General features: G+C 40.1%; 2 protein-coding genes across 7 annotated transcripts in view; one reads left to right on the top strand and one right to left on the bottom strand.

Moving 5' to 3' along the window:
* tnfrsf9a (tumor necrosis factor receptor superfamily, member 9a) overlaps positions 1 to 2,748 on the top strand; it is a 3,356-nt gene extending 608 nt beyond the window's left edge. For both annotated transcript variants that reach the window (XM_037976847.1, XM_017409689.3), the window contains 6 exons: positions 347 to 466; positions 561 to 698; positions 781 to 853; positions 959 to 1,056; positions 1,138 to 1,317; positions 1,415 to 2,748. In XM_037976847.1, the coding sequence (XP_037832775.1) occupies positions 347 to 466; positions 561 to 698; positions 781 to 853; positions 959 to 1,056; positions 1,138 to 1,317; positions 1,415 to 1,533 (728 nt within the window). In that variant the 3' untranslated portion in view covers positions 1,534 to 2,748. The remainder of the gene's footprint in view (positions 1 to 346; positions 467 to 560; positions 699 to 780; positions 854 to 958; positions 1,057 to 1,137; positions 1,318 to 1,414) is intronic.
* On the bottom strand, positions 2,315 to 22,269 carry ccdc187 (coiled-coil domain containing 187). Of its 5 annotated transcripts, none has more exons than XM_017409686.3 (13): positions 22,048 to 22,269; positions 21,631 to 21,721; positions 16,501 to 16,563; positions 15,941 to 16,076; positions 15,719 to 15,809; positions 8,893 to 8,971; positions 6,391 to 7,698; positions 5,743 to 5,855; positions 5,579 to 5,650; positions 5,341 to 5,475; positions 5,062 to 5,156; positions 4,887 to 4,981; positions 3,364 to 4,801 (listed from the first exon to the last, which is right to left on the bottom strand). In XM_017409686.3, exons 2-13 carry the CDS (start codon positions 21,677 to 21,679, stop codon positions 4,653 to 4,655), a joined length of 2,385 nt encoding a protein of 794 aa, XP_017265175.1. In that variant the 5' UTR covers positions 21,680 to 21,721; positions 22,048 to 22,269; the 3' UTR covers positions 3,364 to 4,652. The 5 variants fall into 5 exon arrangements, with proteins under 5 accessions (XP_037832774.1, XP_017265176.1, XP_017265175.1 ...); XM_017409685.3 differs by having other exon boundaries at positions 5,734 to 5,855; positions 22,056 to 22,268; XM_017409684.3 differs by having other exon boundaries at positions 5,734 to 5,855; positions 22,048 to 22,268.
* Between the last annotated feature and the right edge of the window lie 24 nt (positions 22,270 to 22,293).

Raw genomic sequence — 22,293 nt, forward strand, 5'->3', positions numbered from 1 at the left:
GGGGGGGGGGGGGGGGATATTCTCTTTTGTTCTCGTAAATGTTCAAAAAGGTTGTATTCCAGACTATGGAGGAGTTCTTCTGTGGTGGCCGCATGACACCAGAGAGTTTCAATGGTTTCTCACCTAATCCCACAACAAAGACATGGATGATGGGGTTGATTAATCCATTCAGAACTCCAAATGGCTGAATTTGGCCAAATATTTATATTTAGAAATGTGGATTTGCATGAATTACCAACTCAATGCAGTGTGACTTTGTTTCAGAAGGAATGGATCTACAGCCAGTGTGTGAAATCCCTGTGGAGTTATTAGCATTTGATTTAATATTCCTATTTTTTTATTGTAGGGAACCGGCTGGTTAGGCCGTGTGGTCCTGATCCTAAAGCTCTCTGCAAACCTTGTGAATCTGGTACTTTTACACTGAACCCCAGGGAATACAGATGTACAAGGTGCACACAGTGTATCGGTACGTTATCAGATTGACTGAGTGACATAATCAGCCCGTAAATCATCACAGCTTGAACTTACCTCCACTTACACGAGACCCCATAATCTTCTAGGTGCTCAAGTCCATGTGAAAGACTGCACCATCAGAAGTGACACGCAGTGTGGCTGCAAAGACGGACTCGTCTGTGGAAACGAACGCTGTTCCTTCTGTGTAGAGAAATGTGCCAAAGGCTATGAGCGTGCAGCTGATGGTAAGTAAAACTTTGAACAGTAATTGGATTTTAACTTATGAACTGTCCAGTCCAAGTCAGCTAAAAGATCCTTTTTTTTTAGGTTCTTGCAGACCATGTCCAGATGGAAGCTTCAACAATGGGAGCTTTGAAAAGTGCAAACCATGGAGTACCAGGTGAGCTTTCTGACACCTATAAGCATACTTTGCTGTAGATTTAAAAGAAACCAAGAAAGGTAACCCCCCCACACACACACACATTTTTCTTAATGTTTCCCAAAGTTGTCGCTATCCGCATCAAGAGATTGTGGCAAAAGGAAACGCATCTTCTGACATTCAGTGTGTGACCATCAGCTCTGTGAACAAACCGAACCCCCCTGGTAAGGCCAGAGTACACTCCCCCATATGTCATACTTGTTTTCATTTAAAATCATTCAATCTTAGATTTTCTTGTCGTGTAGGAACACACAATACAGACAAGGGGAGGCCTACGGTGCTATACGAAGTGGTCATCGCCGTTTTGATGGCGTTTGTCATTGTTGCCATCGTCATCATCATCACAACAGCTGTGAAAATCACCCAGAAAAGAAAGAAGTCGGAAAAGAAGCCTCCAAAAACACCCATCGTTAGGACCCCTACAGGTAATTATGAAAAACTGTCAGGACTGCAGAACTGCCATATTTGGCCAACTAATTTCTGAAAACAAAAATGATAATGTTTTGGTTTTTTCTTTCTTAGATGAACCCAGGACATTAATAGCCATCGAGTGCAGTTTTCACGAGGCCCAGCAGGAACAGGGCAGCAGCAGCAGCACCGAATCTCTCATCAAGGAGCCCTCAGAGGAGCTCAGTGCATGATGGGAGGAAAATGACTGACAGCAACTGGAATTTTGTTGAAGAAAACAGGTTGACCCTGACTAAACAGACTCCACTTTGTGATACTGAGCCATACGTTTGAAGGATCCCATCCTTGTGCCAATTTTCTTTGCTTCGACCAACCAAAGCACAAAGGACGGATTCAACCTGATACTTTTGATCCTTGTGATAAAGCACCCTCTTTGTAATCTCAGCAGGGCTGGTTACAGTTTACATTTTGCTCAATAATTACAGTCACACAGACAGTGATCCTTTGATGACTATGTAAACACAAACACACGAGGAAGGGGAATTCAGAGCGAGGGAAAAAAAAAAAACCTGAAGTGAACTCGACAAAGACTTTTTTTCATCTTATATGGTAGCAGACACTGAAGCTGTGCTCCCCCCCGCGACTAAAACACAAAAATAAGTACGTGTAAGGAGGCGTTAAAACACTGCATCAGACATTTCAGTTAAAGAAACCAAAAAAAGAAAACCTGTACAACGCAACTTCTAAATTAGGCCTAGTGGACATTTTAGAGCCAACAGTGTCTGTGAAACTAAGTGGTGTGAACGCATTTTATTCCTCTGATATTTGCATTTCTTAGCAGTAAAGCTGCCGACTGGTGCTCAGTGTGTAAAAAGTACAGTGCATGTAGGCGTTCAGCTGTCGACAGAATTGAGTCACCTCTAATTCTGAGCCCACATACGCCCTCATCTAGACGTCAGCTCTCACACTGGCTTCAAAAGTCTAACCTAGTTACCTACTATTTTCTGCTGAATGCATTAATGTTTTGTCCAAATCTGTATTGCGTAATTATGTGGGACAACTAGAACGATTTCAAGACTTTTTAAAAATAACTCGCATTTTATGTAGAACTTTGAACGGATTTTATTGACTGTAAATAATCGTGAGAGTTTTAGTTATGCCAGCTGGCTGTAAAGTCAAACACTGGAGGCAGCTTCAAATATACTAACAGAAACTATATGGACTTTCCAGGTATTGCCAAATTGGTATTGAAAAAGTCCAGCACGAGGGTTTTCCCCTCTAATTTTCTTTCCTGCAAGTAGTTTACACATTAAAGTAACAGTAGCAGGAAGCTTGCAGACAGGACAGCACTTAGTTGGGACACCGACAGGTTTACCGGGAGACAAACATATGGCTGAGCTTCACAGGCACAGGTAAGCAAGCCTATACACGCCTGTTAAGCAATAACTCAAAAACTACAGGAATCCTGAGTTTACATGTTCAATAATTAATCCCTCATCCTCATGTGCCTTTCAGATTCCTTCTCAGTGACTCACATATCAAAGTTCATACACAGCGCGCACACACACTGCATCACATCGATCCTCACTTGGATCCACACCTAGCAGAAACTCAAAACACAAGTTATCATAACATAACGAGGCTCCAGGGTCAGGCGGAAAACCCCCGACAGACGTGCGTTTCTGAGAATTTCAGTAAGCACAGTAAGGTGGGCAGCGAGATAAGGCCAACAGGAAATGTTCTTCTGTTTTTTAAAAGCTGCATTTTTTTTCTTCTTTTTTCTCTGAACCATAGCGAGCATTCTTCTTTGCAGAACGGAACATTTATGAAATGTGAGTAGGTTAATGGGCGAAATGTGAGCCCACACCTATTGTGATTTATCATTTTACAATATCTGAGTCATAAGTAAGTCGAGTGATGTCTAGCCTCAAAGTTCACAGGTGTCTTCTTCTGAACGGGCATATGGTCTGTTGAACGTCTTCTTTTGTCTACTTGAGTTAAAGGTTACACTTACACTTTTAATATTTCTTTTTCCTCATGGTTTGAGAAGTTTTAACATAAAATGTGACCACAGAGTTTTTATTGACACTGTACTGTATGCATACATTCCATTTGTGGGGAACTTAATAAATAGTATTTTTTTTAATTTGCTGTACTCTTGTGGAGAATGTCGTCACACTGTGGTCCAAACAAGCACTGGAATATTGTCTCTTTTTGGTTGTTTTTTTTAAACCAAAACACATGAGAGTAATAACAGAAAATAAAAACAGATTAATGAAAAAAAAAAAAAAAAAAATACACGAACGTACAAAGTAAATCTTGATTACTACAGGTCGTTGTTAATTAGTGTTTGGTACAAATAATATTCCTCTCTGGTATAACTGGGTCTGGGCTGACATTTCCAGGTTTGTCTCTAATGTCATATTTCAACAAATGTTAAAGTCGTAGTAGCAGTATTAGTAGTATTAGTAGTAGTGACCTCAAACTTGTAGCATCAGCTAGTAGATGAACTGTGAGCAGAGAGCTTTTCTTCTACTATTACAAAAAGTCAATCATATCTGATATACTGTACCTATGTACTAATATCACATAGAGCTTTATAAAAAAAAATCCATGCTAGTAAATTTACATTATTTTTTAAGAAATTACATTTGGGTTTAATAGTGTCATTTGACTGCATCCGTATAACTGTAAACAACTGAAAAAGGGACAAAATGCTTGAAAACAAAGACCCAAAAGAAGCAGGTTGTCAGAAAACAGTTTGACTCCAGTTTCTGTGGTATCAGAGCCCTGTTAATTCTCTTATTGCCCTCTCGGTAAAGTCAAACGTTGGCTTGGTCTGAACCGTAACAGGTGATTATAAACCCAATTCAAATAAACCAGTTTGTGGCATTCATTCATTTTCTAAACCTGCTTTTTCTCTTCGGGGTGGAGAGGAACAGGTGAGCGAGGGGTACACTCTAATCAGGTCACCAGTCCATCACAGACACCCAACCATGGAGACACACGCTTATACATAAACGTATTTTAGTCACCGTTTACCCTAACATGCATGTTTTAGGTCTGTGCTGAAAACAAAAAACACAAATGGTATGTTTAAAATGACTGCTAAATATATATATATAAAAACACTTCAACAAACCAAAGATTTCCCTCTTGAAATCTTACGAGTCCAAAATCTTGTCATAATTCTTCATCAAGTCATTTAAAATGTGTCCTTGACTCACTGCTCTAAAGTGCTAGCTGGGGTGTTTCTTTCAGTTTTCAACAGTAAAGCAACAAACAATGAGAACTCTGGCTGAACTTATAAAAATATATATAAATGCCAACAAACACAGCAGTGTGTTGAACACTATTGTTGCTTGCAGCCCTCTTTCTTCTCTTTGGGTTTAGTCTTTCCTGATTTGTCTGTTTGCCGCTTCGTTGGAGGGACGATTGTGGCTTCCTCGACAAAGTCACGTAAGCCAGACTGGGCTTTGGGATGTGGCCCACTTCCTGGACCTTTAATGGAAGGAAACAATGAGCGAACGAGCAGCTATTGTTTGGACAGTTTCATTTTGAGAATCATCTATCCTGTTTACGGCACCTGTCGGTCCTGTTCGGAAGCTTTCTGTGTCCGGCCTCCGGGCCTGGAAGGTTGGGTCCAATTCTTCGGCAACATTTCTCATCTGTTGGGCTTTCCTGCAACGGTAACAGTTTATAGCCAGCACGTATGAGACATATGGTAACACTGCAGGCATCCATCTTTTTTTCTTCCTTACGGTATGGCGGTGATGGGGCTGGGTGGCTGGTTCTCTGGGAAGCAGTCCTCAGTAGGTGAAGGAAGGCCTTCTGAGTCGAGTCGCTCCCGTTGAATCTGAGAAAAGGGGAGAATTTTTAATTTTTTTTTAATTAAAACTGAACCTACAAAACATCAGATACAGACAACAGCAAAACAAACAAAATGCCAGAATAAGAATGTAAATGGATTGACTAAAAAGTCAAGAAAAAGATGAACAAACTTGAGGATTTGTTCTTTGATTTGTGGACAACATTTGTACCTGTCTGTCTCTGGCAGCTCGCCTGTCATGATGACTCATCATCGCTCTGTGCTCTTGCCAAGACGCTGGCCCTTCGAGCTCACGAGATCTACGTTTTGATTTAATTTCCTGCTTCTGCATAAAGCGTGCAATTTCCTAGAATTGAAAAGAAAAAGCAAACAAACATGGTGTAATTTTTCCTGATTGATGGTAAATATAAACACATGGGTGCTGACACCATGTCAGTTCACTGTTGCACCTCATCTTGTGCCACTTGAGCCACTCTGAAGTCCCCTTGTGGATAAGAACCACGTGGAGATGATTGGGATACCTGTAAGAAGAAGCCCGTGAATAAGGAAGAGAAAATAAAAATGAAACACATATCTGCTCTTCCATTATCCCCTGATTACTCACCCGTCTTACCAGCTTTTCCTCCTCCTCTTGAAGCCTGCGAGCCAGTTCCTCATCTTGTAAGACCTGCTGCAGCTCCCCCAGGTGCAGGCTTGCTTGTCTTGGCTCTGGTTCCACTGAAGCTCCTGAAGCATGAAGTTTGACAGTGAAATTTCTAAAAGAACTTAAGCAACTAATATGACAAAATCACAATCATATGATCTGCAACAACAACAAACAAAAGAAAACAGAAAAATAAAGTTAAAGGTCAGAGATGAATCATACAGATGTGTTGAAAGAGCCAGTAATCCACCACCTCCCTATGACATTTAGAATCACACAAGGAAATGAAAGGATGCAGAATATAAAAGGCATTTCGCAAGATCCTAAAAGAGATCCATTAGAAAAGGTTTTTAAATTACAACACCCCAGCTAAAAGATTTAAAAAAGGTGAGACGGGATGTACACAATGAAGCACTACATCGATTGTAGAAATAAAACCAAAAATGTCCTATAGCAGACAGAACCGAAAGCCACAGCTAAAGCCCACTTCCAGATTCGACAATGAGGAAAAACCGAGGGAAGGTGAGGAGATCAGGCGTGTATAAAGAGAGGAAAGGAACACATCATTGGAAGCTTTCCTCTCTGCAGATTAAAGCTGGCTGCAGGTCTGGGTGTTACCTGCTGCCTCGCGGCTCAACCTATGCCTGGTCGAAGCCCTTCTGCTGCTGAAGCTTTGGCTACGCTGCAGGGCTCTTCGTCTAGGACGCTCTACTTTCCTCTCCGCCTCCTGCTCCTCCTCAGAGCTTAACCTTTCTTCTGTGATCCTGTGCCAATGCCGGCGTTCACTCGTCGTCCTCCGGACTCTGTTACGATTTGGGTTTCTGTCTCCAATCTCATCACCGTTTTGGTATTTGTGCTCTTTCCACCTCTTGCTGCCTTGTCTTTCTCTGTTAACAACGTTAGAGTCTCTTCTAGTAATCTCATAAACCTCTCCATTATCACGGGGCCTGTCTTGGTCCTCTCTGTGATCTCTCCCACTGTTCTCTCCATGTGACAGCCTCCTCCTCTCCCTGATGTCTCCATGGAAACTGTGCCTGGTGGTGCCAGCTCTCTGGAAGGCTCTCTGATGTGGTTGGGAGTCGCGGTAGGAGACCTCACTACCCTGAAGCACCTGGCTGTCTCTGCTTTGAGGCCTGATCTGCAGCGGCGCCCCACTGCCACCAAGCTTCACAGGCACACCCCTCTCTTCGAGTATGTGGCCGAGCATCTCCCATACCTTGCTGCTTTCGCTCTGCGGCCTGCAACGTCTGTCATCCTCCTGAAAACGGACATGTTTGTCAGTGCTGTCCTTACAACTCCAGGTCCGTGACAGGTCTCTGTTTCTGTGTCTATTTCTGTCACATGCCCTAACTGATTCACTGCGATAACGTTGCCTCTCTCTAACCTCAGTTGACCTACAGTCTGAATCCTGATCCCTGCTCCTGAGCAAACCCTCATCTCTGTGGTTGCTTTCCCGACCCTGCCTGATAGCTGTTCTGTTTTGTAAATCATCATTTTCGTAACAGTCCTCGTCCAAGTCCTCTGTCTCCTCCTCCTGCCGGCTGTTGAACTCATCTGTGAAGCTCCTGCGAGAGGAAAAACGCCTGCGATTTCTCTCATCCTGCTGTTGTGAAGGTGCTTGCTGTTGATGAGTCCTGGTAGGTCTTTCATACAACCTCTGGCACCAAAAGGAGAGCTGTTTGTTAAAAACTGTGTCTGAGTCCTCTGAATCTTCATTTACAGGCTCTCTTATTTCAGCCCTCATTTGCCTATTGGAATCTGCACATCCTTGATTTGACCATGAAGTTGGGTTTCTCAACTCTGAACCATTATGAGAGGTAGAACATTGCCGCCTAGTGGCAGTAGGTGAGTACTGCGCCTCCCCTTGGCGAGGGTTGTTGAAAGCGTGCTGGTGAGGGGGTGGCAGTGCGGGGTCACTGGTGCTGCCTTTAATATACCAAACATGCAAACACAAAAGCAGTGAAGGAAGGTGAGTTTGTTAGTTGACAAGTGCAGTTAATAACAAGGCAAACAACATAATAAAAAATAGGGACGCGAGTTTCAAAATAAAATACTATTGATAAAAAAAGTCACTGGCAATTATTTAACCGACTCCCACACAAAACTCAAGTGACTCACTTTTCACACTTTGCTCATATGGTGCCAATTAATACAGCTCAAAAAGTGTCACAACAAACTGCTTCTAATACCACCATTATAACCTGATTCTGAGCACAGAAATTTACAACATAAATGAACAATTTGCCACATTCCTCTTAACAACGTTATTGCCTATTTGTTTAAAACATGAGCATGTCCACACATGGGCAGACATTTACGGCTTTGCTGATTTTCCTATTCAGAAAGGCTTGTGTTAAATCATTTTTCAATAATTAAATAGATCAGTGTGGAAGTGTGGGGGTGTTTTCTGACATTAAAGGTGTAGCTCATTCATAACTGTAGTTTCCCCTTTTTTTTCCAAAATAAAGAAATAACTAAAATGTTTGTGTTGGCAGATGTATCTAAAAAGCAAGCAAATTGATGCATTATCGCCACCTTGTGGCAAAATAAGCTGCACATTACTACCAGAGGTCGGTGAAAACATTATTCATATGGCAACCTTGGTCCTAGAGAGCCACTATCCTACTTGTTCCTCTGCTCCAACACACCTGATTTGAATCAGTGTGTGATTAACAGGATTCTGCAGATCATGAGGAGGTCATTTAACCACTGAATCAGGTGTGCTTGTATATTTTAGGGTTACTTGAATATTAAAAATATCTGTCCATCTCTAATAAAAAAGAAAATGCGTATCTCATTAGTTATTGGTTGTTGTTTTTTACATTTAATGTTTTTGCATTTTACAATACATACATGCAACGATCCATAAAACATGCTGTCATGCAAAAGAGACAATATGAAAGGAGTAAAAAAAAAGTGGCATTAAATACACCTATGAATGACATACTTTGTTCATGCTCATGTAACGTCTAAAGAAACACTAAACTTAGTGGTTGTGAGAAACCTGTTTTATATAACGTATAAAGAAAGAAAATATATTATTATATTAAAATTTTGGTGAAACTTTGTTATCCAAGTACACAATATCTAAGCATATATGAAAAAAAAATAAAACCGTACCTTCACTAGAAGACTCCTGCTCTCTGCTCCTTCTGCTGCTCCTCTGCTCCTCCTCTTCCTGCAGTTGTTTGGCCATTTCCTGTGGAAACATGACCGTATAGATTATAAAGGTTGTCCATATAACCACAAGAAAGACTCAATATAATACAAAGCTAAGCAAAGACTGGAGAGAAAGGGACGAGTTTTCTAGAGGAATTTTTGCATCGTATGGTTGGTCAAAGGTCACATATGTAACCCAGAAACACACACACTGTCCATTTCATTTCCTGTGTTGTGTATTTCCTATCGTAAACTCACACTACTTTCAGCTTCTTTGGAAATTGAACTTTTCCCTTTGTCAACCCCCATGTCTGTGTTTTACGACAGTCTCATTTTGTTTGTTTTTGCTTCGTAGAGACAACAAACATGTTTTGCCATGCTCCATGTTGAACGACCTTTTCTGAGGTGTTTCATAATTTCTTTTGTTTCAGTCGACTGTTCTCCTGTTGGCTTCAGTCTGCAGTTCATTAAGGCCTGAAACCCCTCAGTTCTTACTGCACAATAACGTGCATGGTTAGATTTGTGTAGGTGTTTGCTTTACAAATGCAAACAAATATTTACCTGGGGGGGAAAAAAAACTACATTATTAACTATAAAAATGTTAAACAAAATGACTTTTTTATTAAAAAAAGGAATGGTCCCACAATCTCTGAAGGTCATGCTAGAAGAAGACAGACTGACAGACGCTTGTCTAAAGGGTTGCAGGTGAGGTCGGCAGCATGTACAGCAGCTTCTGTGTCTGTGCTCCAGAAGCTTAGAGTCAACCTGACTGCACAAACGGGGAGGAAAGAAGGGAGGTGATGGGGGACAAAACTCTGGTATGCTTGCTGTTCTCCTAAATCTTAGACCTGAAATCAAGACTCTCTTAATGACAACAACGGTTAGTGAACAAGACAACAATAAATCTAACATTTTAGCCAACAGGTGGCAGCACAGCTCGACTGTAACAAACTGACTTTCCTGTTAATCACAATGAACCTATAGGAGACAAAATCTCATCTTTGGATTAATATTTTATTTTTCCTTATTCTCAGCCTTGCTGGATTTGATCTGATTGACAAAGTAACAACAAAAATAACACCAAGTTGAATTACATCAGCCAGAGAGCCGTCAGTGACTCATGTCAGATATGTGACGAAATGAAAAACATCTAATAGTTTCTTTCTGAACAAAAGCAGCTTGACTGGACTGTTCCACTTGGAAAAAACCAGAACACCGTGTCACCAAAGGTTACCAGAGCAGAAGTGTCTTCGCTCTCTGAAGTGGAAGAAGCATCACATGTCTGTGCTGCCTTCTTACCAAGGTGAGAACTAATTAGGGCCTCCATAAATCAGCAATTTCTACCAGTGGACTGTATGAAATATCTCTCTGTGGACTTTATTTGCAATATAAATCAAAACAAAAAGCAAGCACAGCTCCTTTTGGCTGCAATCAGGATGCAAGTACGATCCACTTTGCCAGCATCAGCACACAATTAGCAGTTTGCCATGACAGGTTAGGGGTTTAGGGCTACAGGGATCTGGCATTTAAAAGTGCACAGCCGGACACCTTCTGCTCCTTAATTAAAGACTATCTGCTGGGAGGCAAATATTTATTCAACAATTCAGATCAGCTACTTATTAAGAAAGGTATAGGCATTAAAGAAGCACTAACAGCTCATTTAATCTTAAAATCAACATAAATAAATCCATAAACAAGACATGAAAAATGTCACTTGTTCTGTACTTAACAGCATATATTCTAGGTCACAACCTAATAAAACAACAAAATGTCTCTTTGTTTGCAGCTGCCTTTGTTAAACTCAGTCAGTATACATTTGACTTTTGTACAGAGAAAGCACAGCTAACTTCCCTTTTACAATAAACCATCTTTCCTTCTTTATCTCTTCTCCACTTCAACTTCAAATCAGCCTTTGCAGCAACAGAGAAGTGGAAACTTACAACTTATTCGCTCTCGTTTGTTTGCGCTGTTCTTACCCAAAACTTCTCATTAGCAGTTTTATGAGCTAAAAACGCTCCAGCACCACTTCGTCTGATGTTTATATCCAGCATTTTGGAGCTTGAATTAGGAAATTCCAAACTACCTGAGTTGGGGCCGAAACGACCCATTGTGAAAATAAAAAGTGAACAATTGGCCCACATAACCAACAGACTTTAACACCAACATCAGAGAAAATGAGACAACAGTAAGGACCAGCATATTTAGAGCCAAATATGCTGGTAAAAACCACACAAGGTAGCCATAAAGATGCAAATACTGAAGTATCTGTGGTGTAATGTTTCAACAAACTTGTTGAATACACGACTCAATCTGAGGTAAACTGGCAAGGAGAATTTAAGCATTTAAGAGGAAATGCGCCAATCAAGTGTTTTAATTAAAGTTTGCTAAATGCCAGTATGAGCTTGATTTGTTGTATTTGCCATTGTGAATCCTATCCTATGGTAATAAAGTTCTTAAATTTTTAGGGTGTAATTACTGTACGTAGGATCTTGAAACATGTTAACCAGGCAGAAGAGAAGGAAGGAATGGAACCGAGGGACTCAATACTCCTCAAAAAACTGACTGCATGAAAGAAAATCCACAAGGTGCTGTGATTTAATCTTGCATTATAGGTCAAATAGGTCAAAGTTCATTGACTCCCACAAGTGATGTCAATTGTCATTAATACTTCAGCTAATTATATCAGCTTGTAAAAAAAAAAAAAGGTTATGTCTTTTTAGACATTTAACATGGAGTATAAACACAAGCTTAAACCCCAACCCTTGAGTAGAGATGAGTGGAGCTCACAGCCTCTAAACAATAAGCTTTTATCGGGAGCCATGACTAAAAAGGAAACTGCAGCGTAAGGAAAAATATTATGCTGGAGTGGCCTTGAGGCAAAGACTTGCGGACCAGCTGGGGAGTTTGAGGGCAGGGCTGGCTGCTTTTCTTTATACTTTTTTTGATGCTTGCCATCTGGTTGCCCCATTACGTTCAGGCTCCTTTTTTCTTAACATTTTGGAGAGAGACAGTGCTTTACCGGTAAAAACATTCACATGTCAGAACACTAAATTTAGCCTCAAATGAACAACTAGACAACAAAAGAGCTGCCAAACATAAAGAAATACATAAATATTCTAAATACTGAATTTTTAATTTAATTTGGAAAAAAGCTGAGTTGCTTTAATATGCAACCTCAAACATTAAAGCATCTTAAATCCCATCTTCAACTTAGCAGAAGGCCAAGGTATAAAGAGCCAAAAACAACCTTCTCATTTAACAGCCTCTAGAATCACCTTTAGCTTTAATAAGTTGAAGAAATTATCTTTTGTATGATGTTGGTGTTTGACTCACTCATTTGTTCTTTTTTGCATCGCTTACCTTCACAGAGACTTAGGGACATGTATGTTTAAACATCTCTTATAGGTCTGCTACAGCATTTTATTGAGCTGGGGTTTGGACTGTGATTAGTTATAGATTTGCTGCTGAGCTTCGGATCACTGTCTTGTCAAATGACCCATTTTGAACCAACTTTCAGCTGTCAAACAAACGACTTCAGGCTGATTGCTAAAGACTTTCCGCCCTGGCATTGTGTTAACAAACACCTGAATGCTCCAGACAAATAAACAATCAAAATAATCATTTTTAAAGGGGCTCACGCCTGTTGGTAATCACTTAATATCACACATTGCAAGCTTTTCTAATATAGAGGAGCCCTAAAAAGAAGTGGTTTAAGTTTTACTTGTTTTGCCTCATTATCTTAATATTACTAGTACCATTGTTATACTAATTGAATATTAATCCGACGACTGCCTTAAAATAAAACTGACTGTTCTCTAATAAATTTTCAATCTTGTGTCATTTTAGTAACATTCTTTTCGAGAGAAAGAGCAGCCATATAATGAGGGAGTACACGCGCTGTTGCCAGTTTGGCATATTTTTTCTGGTCCCTTGTGCACCATTTGTTAACATCTAATGGGTTAAGTGTGCACATCCTGCAAAAAAAAAAAATAACATGCAGTATGAGAGGCTCCTGTTTAGGATACTGATAGTTTGAGTCAGTCTGGGATCAATTACCCGAAAAACTGCTTGAGTCATCATCCAGAAGAGCAACAAACAGTTTGTGTGTCTGGTTAACAGCTGACATGGCCCATGCAACTCTCCTGGGGTAAAGTGGATTCATCATAGGCCCACTATTTTGCAACTGTCAGTGATTACTGACTTAGTTATTTATGAGGAGGAGTGTCATCGCCAAGCGTATAATACTTTCTGTCATTCTCCAGTCATCTTAAGTGCCTGGTGAGGTTCTCAGTTTGAGTGCTGACAGACATTTTTCATTTGGGTTCACTTAAGATGTGTCTTTTATTATTATTTATTTTTAAATAATAAATCTTCAAATGCAAAATTTGAAGGTTCACATTACCATTACGTGTCAAGGCTCTGTCATCCCTTTATCAGGAACAAAATTAGGTTCTAGAGTGAGTTTACAGACTTAATTAAACATGATTAAAATGAGTAATAAAAAACACCTCCGAGTCTAAAAGCCTTGTATACATCCGCCAGTGATTCATTAGGAAAGGTAGAATCTCCCAAAAATATTCTCTACAGAGATTTAATCACAGAAAGTTCAAATTTCAAAACACATTTTTGTTCATTTAAATGCACAATGTGCTTCATTTCAGAGCAATTAATTACACAGTACAGTCAGTACAGGTTCTATTTGTCTGCTGTGTTAACTCAATTTGACCTCTCCATGCAGATTGTTTTTAACATTCAGAGTGATGCATGCTGGCCAAGATTCAAGTAAGTGATAGTGAAAATGACTGAAGAATATTTAGTTTGTGATAGCACTGACAGACGTCGTTATTTACGAAGCTTTGAAGTTGTGCACATTTGAGTGAACATACAATTTACAGTTGAAAATCCAAAAATCTTGTGCTGTGATTGCTTTTACAATACTGTCACCACAGTGGGAACAATCAGCAAAAACAAAAGATTTTTGCAACTTTCCTCTAAATCTTTTGGTAATCTGTTTATCAATAAGCTCTCTATAAAACAGTGTCGTTGATTAATAAAGAGCATTACAATTTATTTTAGTAAACATTTGGACTTAAAGAAATACTGTTAAATCATTTTCATACAGTCAGCAGCTGAGCCTAACTTTTTTCATGAATTCCCTTTTAAATTTGGACTGAATGTAATGATTCTTGTTATAGTGATTTAAAATTACAGTCCTTAACATTTGACTGGGTAGTCACTTGAGACTGTGAGAGCCTCCCTGTCGTGTTTTTAGTCTAAACTCTTTTACAGTTCTTCAGCTGTGGGCACACTTCATCCGTTTAGAGCGAGCTGTAAATGAAAGGACACATCAAACAGCCAAATAAATTCTGAACACAAAGAGATGCTGTCTGCATGTGCTCTCTTAAATTTCCAGCAACAAAAGCTCAGCAAAACAAAATGACTGCAGAGAGTCCTCTGTGCTTCTTATGTGTTGTCAAAACATTTATCACCTGCTGCCAAAAGGCAAAGGAGGTAAATTCTGTTTTTGCCTGTCTTTGTATGTTTGTTAGCAAAATATCTCATGAACAACTTGATGAAACGTATTAAAACTTGCAAAAAGTAATTATTGGATGTACATTTACATCTGATGAACTTTTGGAGTCAACCCAAATAAAGATGTCTGTCACATCTAATCAATATTTGCAAACACAAAAATGGCTAAAACTCATCCAAGTTCACAGAAACAGAGCTAAAATTTGATGTGGTAGTAGCTGGGAGTCATTTATGACACATACTACAAGTATGACAACTAATATCACACAAAGTTAATTTCAAAATGGCTAAAACTTCACTTCTCAATAAAAGACGATCTTAATCTAAAACTCTTCTGGTGGGCATTATGCATTCCTTCAAGGAATGCTAGGCCTTTAATTTTTAAAGTTTCTAAAGTTGAAATAAAAATGGCACTACAGAGAACTAAACTTTTATGTTGTTAAATCATTCACTTTCATTTCAATAACATGTCTGCAGGGAACCATCAGACAAAGAGGGGCATTCCTGTAGAACATACAGAGATGTTTTTTCCAGAGGATATGAGCATATTTTTAGGAGAAATGGTGCAAGAGAGACATTTTTTGGCACTACTGTTACAAAATTTAAAGCATCTGATAATGCTTCCCAGCTAATAACTCAAAACTGTAGTCATCTGCAGGCATCTATGTACACACACACACACACACACACAAATCAAATTCTTTGCACATCTGTTATTCAGTCTTAGTGATTCTGACTTGTTGGGAAAAAATGTCAAGTGTCAACTTTCAAAAGAGACCAAAATTAAGCCTTCACTCCATATAGTTGTCAAATACTTCACATCCTTTGGGTAAGCCATAAGAATGTTTTACACAAGTTTTTTTTTAATGGAAAAAGGTGAGGTTATGCTATTAGGAGTGCTAATATATACAATAACTACTGTTTCATCTGACCCTTTGTATAATTATAAAAGTTGATGTTTGACAAGTTTAAACTGTAAGGGTAGATCAAATGTATAAACTGAATTTGTGCATTTATGCCAAAAAAATACAATGTAGGCCAGTAGTGAACAATCCTGGTCCTGGAGGAACACTATCCTGCATGTTGTTTCTCTGCTTTGAAATACCTGATTTGAATGAATGAGTGATTAACAGGCTTCTGGAGAACTTAAAGACCTCCTGAAGAGCAGGGAAACAACTAAAACCTGCAGGATAGAGGCCCTTGAGGACCAGGGTTGGGCACCACTGATGTAGACAAAAAGGGAGTTACCGCTCACCTCGTCATCCTGCTCCCTCCTGAGAGCCTCCTCAGCAGATCGTTCAAGCTCTTCTTGAATCACGCGAGCGTACTCAAAGTCCTGCTCTTCTCTGCACAACAGTGAAAGAAACTTCCTAAACTTGTGACTTTTTAAAACAACAACCATCTTACAGCAGTGCAAATGAAAACACAAAAAGGTAAGATGAAACATACGAGCTGTGTTAGATGCAGGGTCACCTACATTTGTCTGGAGGTCTGTCTGAGGAGGATGCTTTGCTGCACCTGCTCCTCCTCCTCGTCCTGCAGCCTTTTGGCCACACGGATGTCATTCTGCACCAGCTGGTTCTTCATAATGTTGGTGGTATAGTACTGCTCAACTGAGGGCAAAGGCAGAGAAAAAGCAGAGGCTAAGCTAGTATTGAATGTGCAGCAACAAAAGACCAAGTTTACATGATCGTAATGTGGCACGCCAGCTTTTTATTAGATTTCCTAGGAATCTTTGAAGAGGAAGAAATAATATGACTCAGTTTACCACACAAAGAATGATCAAAACAATGACTTTCATGGACTGAAGAGATAACTAAAATTCATAAGTCATGTGGTGCAAATACATCTGACTGTTTCATTATGTTCTTTTAAATAAATAAGTTTTTAAAAATAGTGACTGGACAATTTTTAGGAAGACGTTCAGATAAATGAAATAAAAATCTCGGGTCTTCAGTTTTGTTGGTTTTACCAGATGTCATATACCCTATTGATTGTACACAGCTGTCAAACACCAGATCTTATCTTTATACTCACTCTCCTGCTCCTGCAGGCTGTGTGCCAACACTCCATCCTCCAGCACGGCAAAACTCTGACAGACTGCAACACAGACAACAGCAGCATTTCATTACTACGCAGTTATAAACCTGTTCAACAATGACAGGAAGGTGAAAACAAGTGTTTAATTAAGTGAGGAGTTTCAGAACACCACAATAAGTAATACAGAAGGAAACGGACAGAAGTCTTATATAGCCCACTGAGCCTCTGAATGAGCTGAAGACCTTTTATTTTAACACTCTGACGGAACATGAGCGCCGTGTGTTGGGATGTTTGTTCACAACACAGACAAAGAAGACAGAAACTATAAATTCACTGTCGAGTTCATCTGAGGCGCTTTAAAATCCTCATTTAAACAGGGCACCAATGTTTAATTATGTCTAATTTAATAGTCTTTCTAAACTTACTGAAGTGAAAAACAGAGCAGTAAATTCATATCTAAATGTGATGAAGTCACAGGCTTTAAAAGTCGATGTGTGTGTGTGTGTGTACAACAGTTTCACAACATAAAACAGCAACAGATCTTTACTGAAGGGATTTTAAAATGTAGCTGTGGAATCTTTGTTTACTTATGTAAACATTATGAGTACCAAATGAATATGCAAACTTTATGAAGCATTTGTGCTCAGAACTGAGCTGCTGGTACAAATGCACCGTGCTGTGAAATCTGTCACCATCTGTGACTAACCCAGTCCGGTTTGCAATAACAAACCAAGGCTTTTCTATCCTACGGTCCCAAAGTGTTACAACTCACTGTATGGCAATTAAAAAAAATAGTTATTGACAGGAAAGAAATCCATCTTTTAGTCTACTGGTTTGTTTCAAACACAGGAAAACTAAGATGAGGAGAAACAAACAGATAGCTCCTAAGATTCCTAACAAATAACTCCACTTTTGGACCGAAGCGCAGTTTAAAACTTCAGGTGTAAGGTGGCAGCACATGCGGTTTTGCATTACTCTTTGATCTGATCATTAACCTTAAACAGCTTCAGCATCTGCGGACAGTTGCTCCGATTTAAAACATGCCAGATGCTCACAGCAGTCATTCATAAGCTGCAAGAATCGGTGCTCCAGCCCATGTGTGTTTACACGTCTGTCAAACAAACTTAGGAGCAATTTACAAGAAAATAAACACACAGAACCAATGTGTTGCTAAAGACACACAGTTTACAGTGAACAGGAAAAACAGCTCAGCTAACTACCTAATTATCTTGAGGGAAGTTGGAGTGGCTTTTTTTTAAATCTAGAATTGAGGCTTTGAGTTACAAATGTAGGGATCGATGAGAAAGTTCAAGGAAAGATTTTTACTTTTTTTTTTTTTTTTGCTGATTCAGGGACAGATCCACACAAAAATACCAGTTTTTCTGCTAATCACTCTACTGAGTCCATCAAACCAGTAGGAGCTCCACCTGCAAGGGAGATGACTACAATTATAAACACACAATGCTCAGGATACTCAGATATTCTGTTTGTGAGCTGTGTTGACAGCAAAAGGTAAAAATATGCACCAGAAGCACTCCTTCTGGTAAACGTAGGGTTTAATGGTGCTTTTTAATCTATCTAAAAAAAAAGACGGCACACTAATAAATCTAAACAAAATTTATATTAAGAAAAGGGAACATATTGAATGTGAGCGTGATCTATTGAGCTTGTTGTCTGCAGCGTGTTAGCAACACACCATCTGTCAGCTTGAAACAAAACATAAGCATTTGGCTCACTCCAGCTTTGAAAACTGCTTGACAACGTTTACATTCTTGTGCGCGCCTAAAGAAGCGGCTGAAATGTTTCTAAACCCGAAATTCATTGATAACAATGACAGCAATGAGCCAAAACTGCAGCTAGAGTTCAGACAATCTAATCACCTCTTTGATATAAAATAAATTATTTAATAGAAACATATAAAATAAAACACACTAACAAAACACAAAACATAATATTACAGAAAAAAAGTACAGTTTTTCTTTTACAAAATTTTGAGCAATTGGGTTTGATGAGAAGCTATTAGGTTTTCTGCTTTGTTTGGCTTTCTGAAAGTTTCCATTGTGTTGTTGTGTTTTTCCATTTCCTGCTCTGGTTTCGTCATGCTTTTCAAAACAGTGTTTTCTTGTGTATTGTTGGATTTTGGAAAAGGTAAAATTTCCAGTGGAGTTTTTGTAACTTTTTTCTGAAGTGTATTGTTTGTGCTTCAGTTATTTTGGCGTTATTCATGAGAGTAATTACAGCTTTTCATCTTTTAAATGGATAGTGTTCTACAATTGAACTACAGCAAACACAAATCATGTGAAGAATCATTTTACAGCAACTACAGAATATAAAAAAAGTATTGCTCATAAAAGATTACAACCAACCAAAATGAAGACATAACTACGCTGAATCATTCTCTGAATAGGGAAAGAAAAGAACCGTTGTAATAAAATGGGACCAAATGATGTTTTCCAAGTCCTCTAAAAAGTACTGCAACTAAAATTATATATATATATATATATATATATATATATATATATATATATATATATATATATTTGGGGCTGCATTTTTTCAGAGTGCCAGCTGAAAAAGTTTATAGAAATCAGCCAGACAGCGATAAGCCCCCCAAAAGATCGGTTTACACCATAAATTACCTTGTAATCGTCACTCAGGTTTCGACTACACCAACACACACACACTCATTACCTCTTACACCTGTTGTGGAGCTTAACAGACTATCTGTTAAATGGATGTGCAACCTGGGAGGGGGGTCAAGTTGAAGTCTCAGTTTTAGCCGAAGGGACAAAGTGATTCAGAACAGTATAAGCTTATGTCCAGCGCAGAAAGAAGAGAGACAGATGGAGGGAAAGCTGGAGAAGATGACACACTTGTTTGGTGTGAGTCTGCATGTGTGTGTGTGTGTGTAGGGTGTGGGTGTGTCTGAACAGCGGGGTAACTTGTTTTTCCAAACTCCTCTAAAGTATGGTCACATTTCTCTTCTGTGTTTTAAAGACTGTCAAACAGGTTTGGAGAGAAAGGGAGTGAGGCGTTTAGGGCCATCAGTAAAAACCATATGTTCAGCTCCAATCCAGGGGCGACTACTCTAAGCTTCTTAATAAGGGCTCTGAACACGCCTGGGTTTGTTTTCCTAAGAGGATAGCATACGAAACAGCCGGCAGACAACAGAAACTGACTGCAGCGTTTGAACGTTAAAGTATGAAAATACAAAGAAACAAAATACAAACCAAGCCAATCTTACAGCACTGTGTTTTCTCCTGGTCTACGCAGACTTTCTGTGCAGTCAGAAATGGAAACTATAACTTGTAGGTTTTAAACAGCCTTCACAACCTTAAGAAAACCGACAGTGAATCAATGGGGGACAAAATTATGCAGTTTATATGAGGCATCCAGCTCGAGGGAGCGACCGATCAAACACAAACAGAGACGTTTCTCTTTCTTTTCGCAGCTCCTTGGATAGCAGCAGCGGCGAGCGCCTGCCAACGAAGAAAACGCCGAACGGAGAAAATGACAAGGGTTCTATTTTCAGCCAAATTCTCCCACTAGCCGCCCACACGCTCTCTCTGCTTCTCCTCCTCCCTGAACTGTTCTCCTTCTCCCTTCTTTCTCGTTTTACCTAAAACATTATCCCAAATTGACAATTTGTGCTACATCTGCTCAAAACCCAGCTTACCGTTCCAAGCAGCTCACAAACTAGACCTTTCTGCTGTGGATAACGAAGAAAGGTGAAGGGTAACGGGGTTTAGGGGTCAGCTGGTGAGAGTGAAATTAGGAACGAGCGGGAGGTGGGGGAATTCCTCCGGGTGCTGCATTCCCTCAGCACATCGGGCTATATCAGGAGGAGTCAAAAGAGGGACAAAACAGGAACAGATAAAGGAGGGGGGGCAGCGAAAACAAAGAGGGCTGACTTGGCCAAGACACTTTCAGTGGAAAAGAAAAAAGTGGAAGTGAAGACGGACTGGAAAAAATCTGAAACATAAGCACTCACAATGACTCGTTAACCGGACAACTCTGGCGCCAACTGTACAGTTCGGCAAATCGGCCTGGTTAAAGTGGGCGCTGAGCAGAAACAATTATACAGACGATACATTTGATTTACATACGGCTTTTGTCTCTTTGACAAGTTTATAGATGCTATTACTGGCTTTGTTTGTGCACCGGCCTCTGCTCGATAAAGCACGAAAATGCAGAGCTGCACAGTGTGCCCTTTGTACGCGAAAAACAAGAGTGGAGTGCTGAATTATCTCCCCTGATAAAAGGACATGCAGACCTATTTCTATCCCATTCATTAGAGTGGGCATGCCAAAGACAGAGGCAGCCATCTACACCCAGGCCACAGCTTAGAAATTCCAAACCTCTGAATATAGTTTTCCGATTCACAAGCAAGCAGGCGAAACCAAGTCAGAGCTGCATTTTCCTGTAGCTTTGTATCTGAACTGCACTTCTTCACTTTGTGGATATAGGTAAAGATTATGAAACAACCTCATGTGTGTTTTAAAGCTGAAGGAAAGAGCGATGCATATTTTTTCCTCAGGACTTGGACATCAAAAATAGCCATCTTTTCCACTCAGTACACCAGCCTTTATTGACGACAGAGCTGTCGCTGTCCCACGGCAGACAAGAGACTCCTTTGTGCTTCAGTGTCAATAAAAACAATTCCCAAAGCTTCATGTCGGCAGTTTAGTAGCTGACCCTGATCTCTGACCTGTCTGTCATGGGGCTGAATGAAAACAGCCTCTCTCCACTACGCATCATTAATCATTACACACACTTTCCATACACTTGTGGATCTGCAGTGGCGGGAGCTTTAGGTGCGTACCCGGTTCTTCGTTACCTTTTTAGGATCTTTTCTGATATAATCACCTACTGTCAGGACCGGTAGTCTTTATGGGGACTGAAGTTTGGTCTTAATGAGGCATTTTGAGGTTTGGGGTTAGGTTTATGGGTAATTTGTGAATGAAGTTTAGGTTAGGATTAGACATGTAATGGTTAGGTTTAGGGTAAAAGTTAGGGTTAGGCTATAAAAAATGAATAGATGTCAACACAAAGTCCTAATAATGAGAGAAGCACGAACTTTTGAGTGTGTGTGTGTGTGTGTGTGTGTGAGTGAGTGTGTGTGTTTACCTTCTTTCACAGGTGGAAGGTTGGTGCGGTCTATCTCCAGCTCTGCCATCTCCGCTCCTGTGCTCACTCCTTCATGGTGCTACAGAAGACCCTAGCACCAGAAAAGTTCATATCCGGTCAACTCAAACGAGAAGCAAGAAACCTCAATGAAACGTCTTGCAAACGCTGACGTGTTTTAATTTATTTAGGTGGCGACGTGCGCAAAGCGACCTATGTCGTGTTTACAACCCTGAGAGGTGGAAGCAGCCACGACGGAGAGCAACACTTTAACCAATATAATTATAATAACCTTATCATTTATCCAATAAGTTAAACTCACCCTGCTACAGCACGCTACCCGTGTTAATGCTAAACACACACACAGCTTATTCAACAAGTACCGACAACATGACGACAAAGTGTCAACTTCTGTCCTACCTTCCTACCTTCCTTCCCTCCTTTTCCCTCTCTTCCTCCTTCTCCCTTCCCGTTGTATCCTTCCCCGAAGCGACCGCTTTCGGCGTCCGTACTATTGGTGTTAAGTCCTGCGTGAAAGCGGCGGTGCTTGCACATAACAGAAACAAAGACCTGTCGGCTTGTGTTGAGGCGGGGGAGCCAGGGAGGACAAAGTTAGGAGCTGCTTCTTCTTCGCAGTTCCTGTTCGACGGCAGCAGAGGGGGCGGC

Source organism: Kryptolebias marmoratus, linkage group LG8 (genome assembly GCF_001649575.2).
Source record: "Kryptolebias marmoratus isolate JLee-2015 linkage group LG8, ASM164957v2, whole genome shotgun sequence".
Classification (NCBI taxonomy): Eukaryota; Metazoa; Chordata; class Actinopteri; order Cyprinodontiformes; family Rivulidae; genus Kryptolebias; species Kryptolebias marmoratus.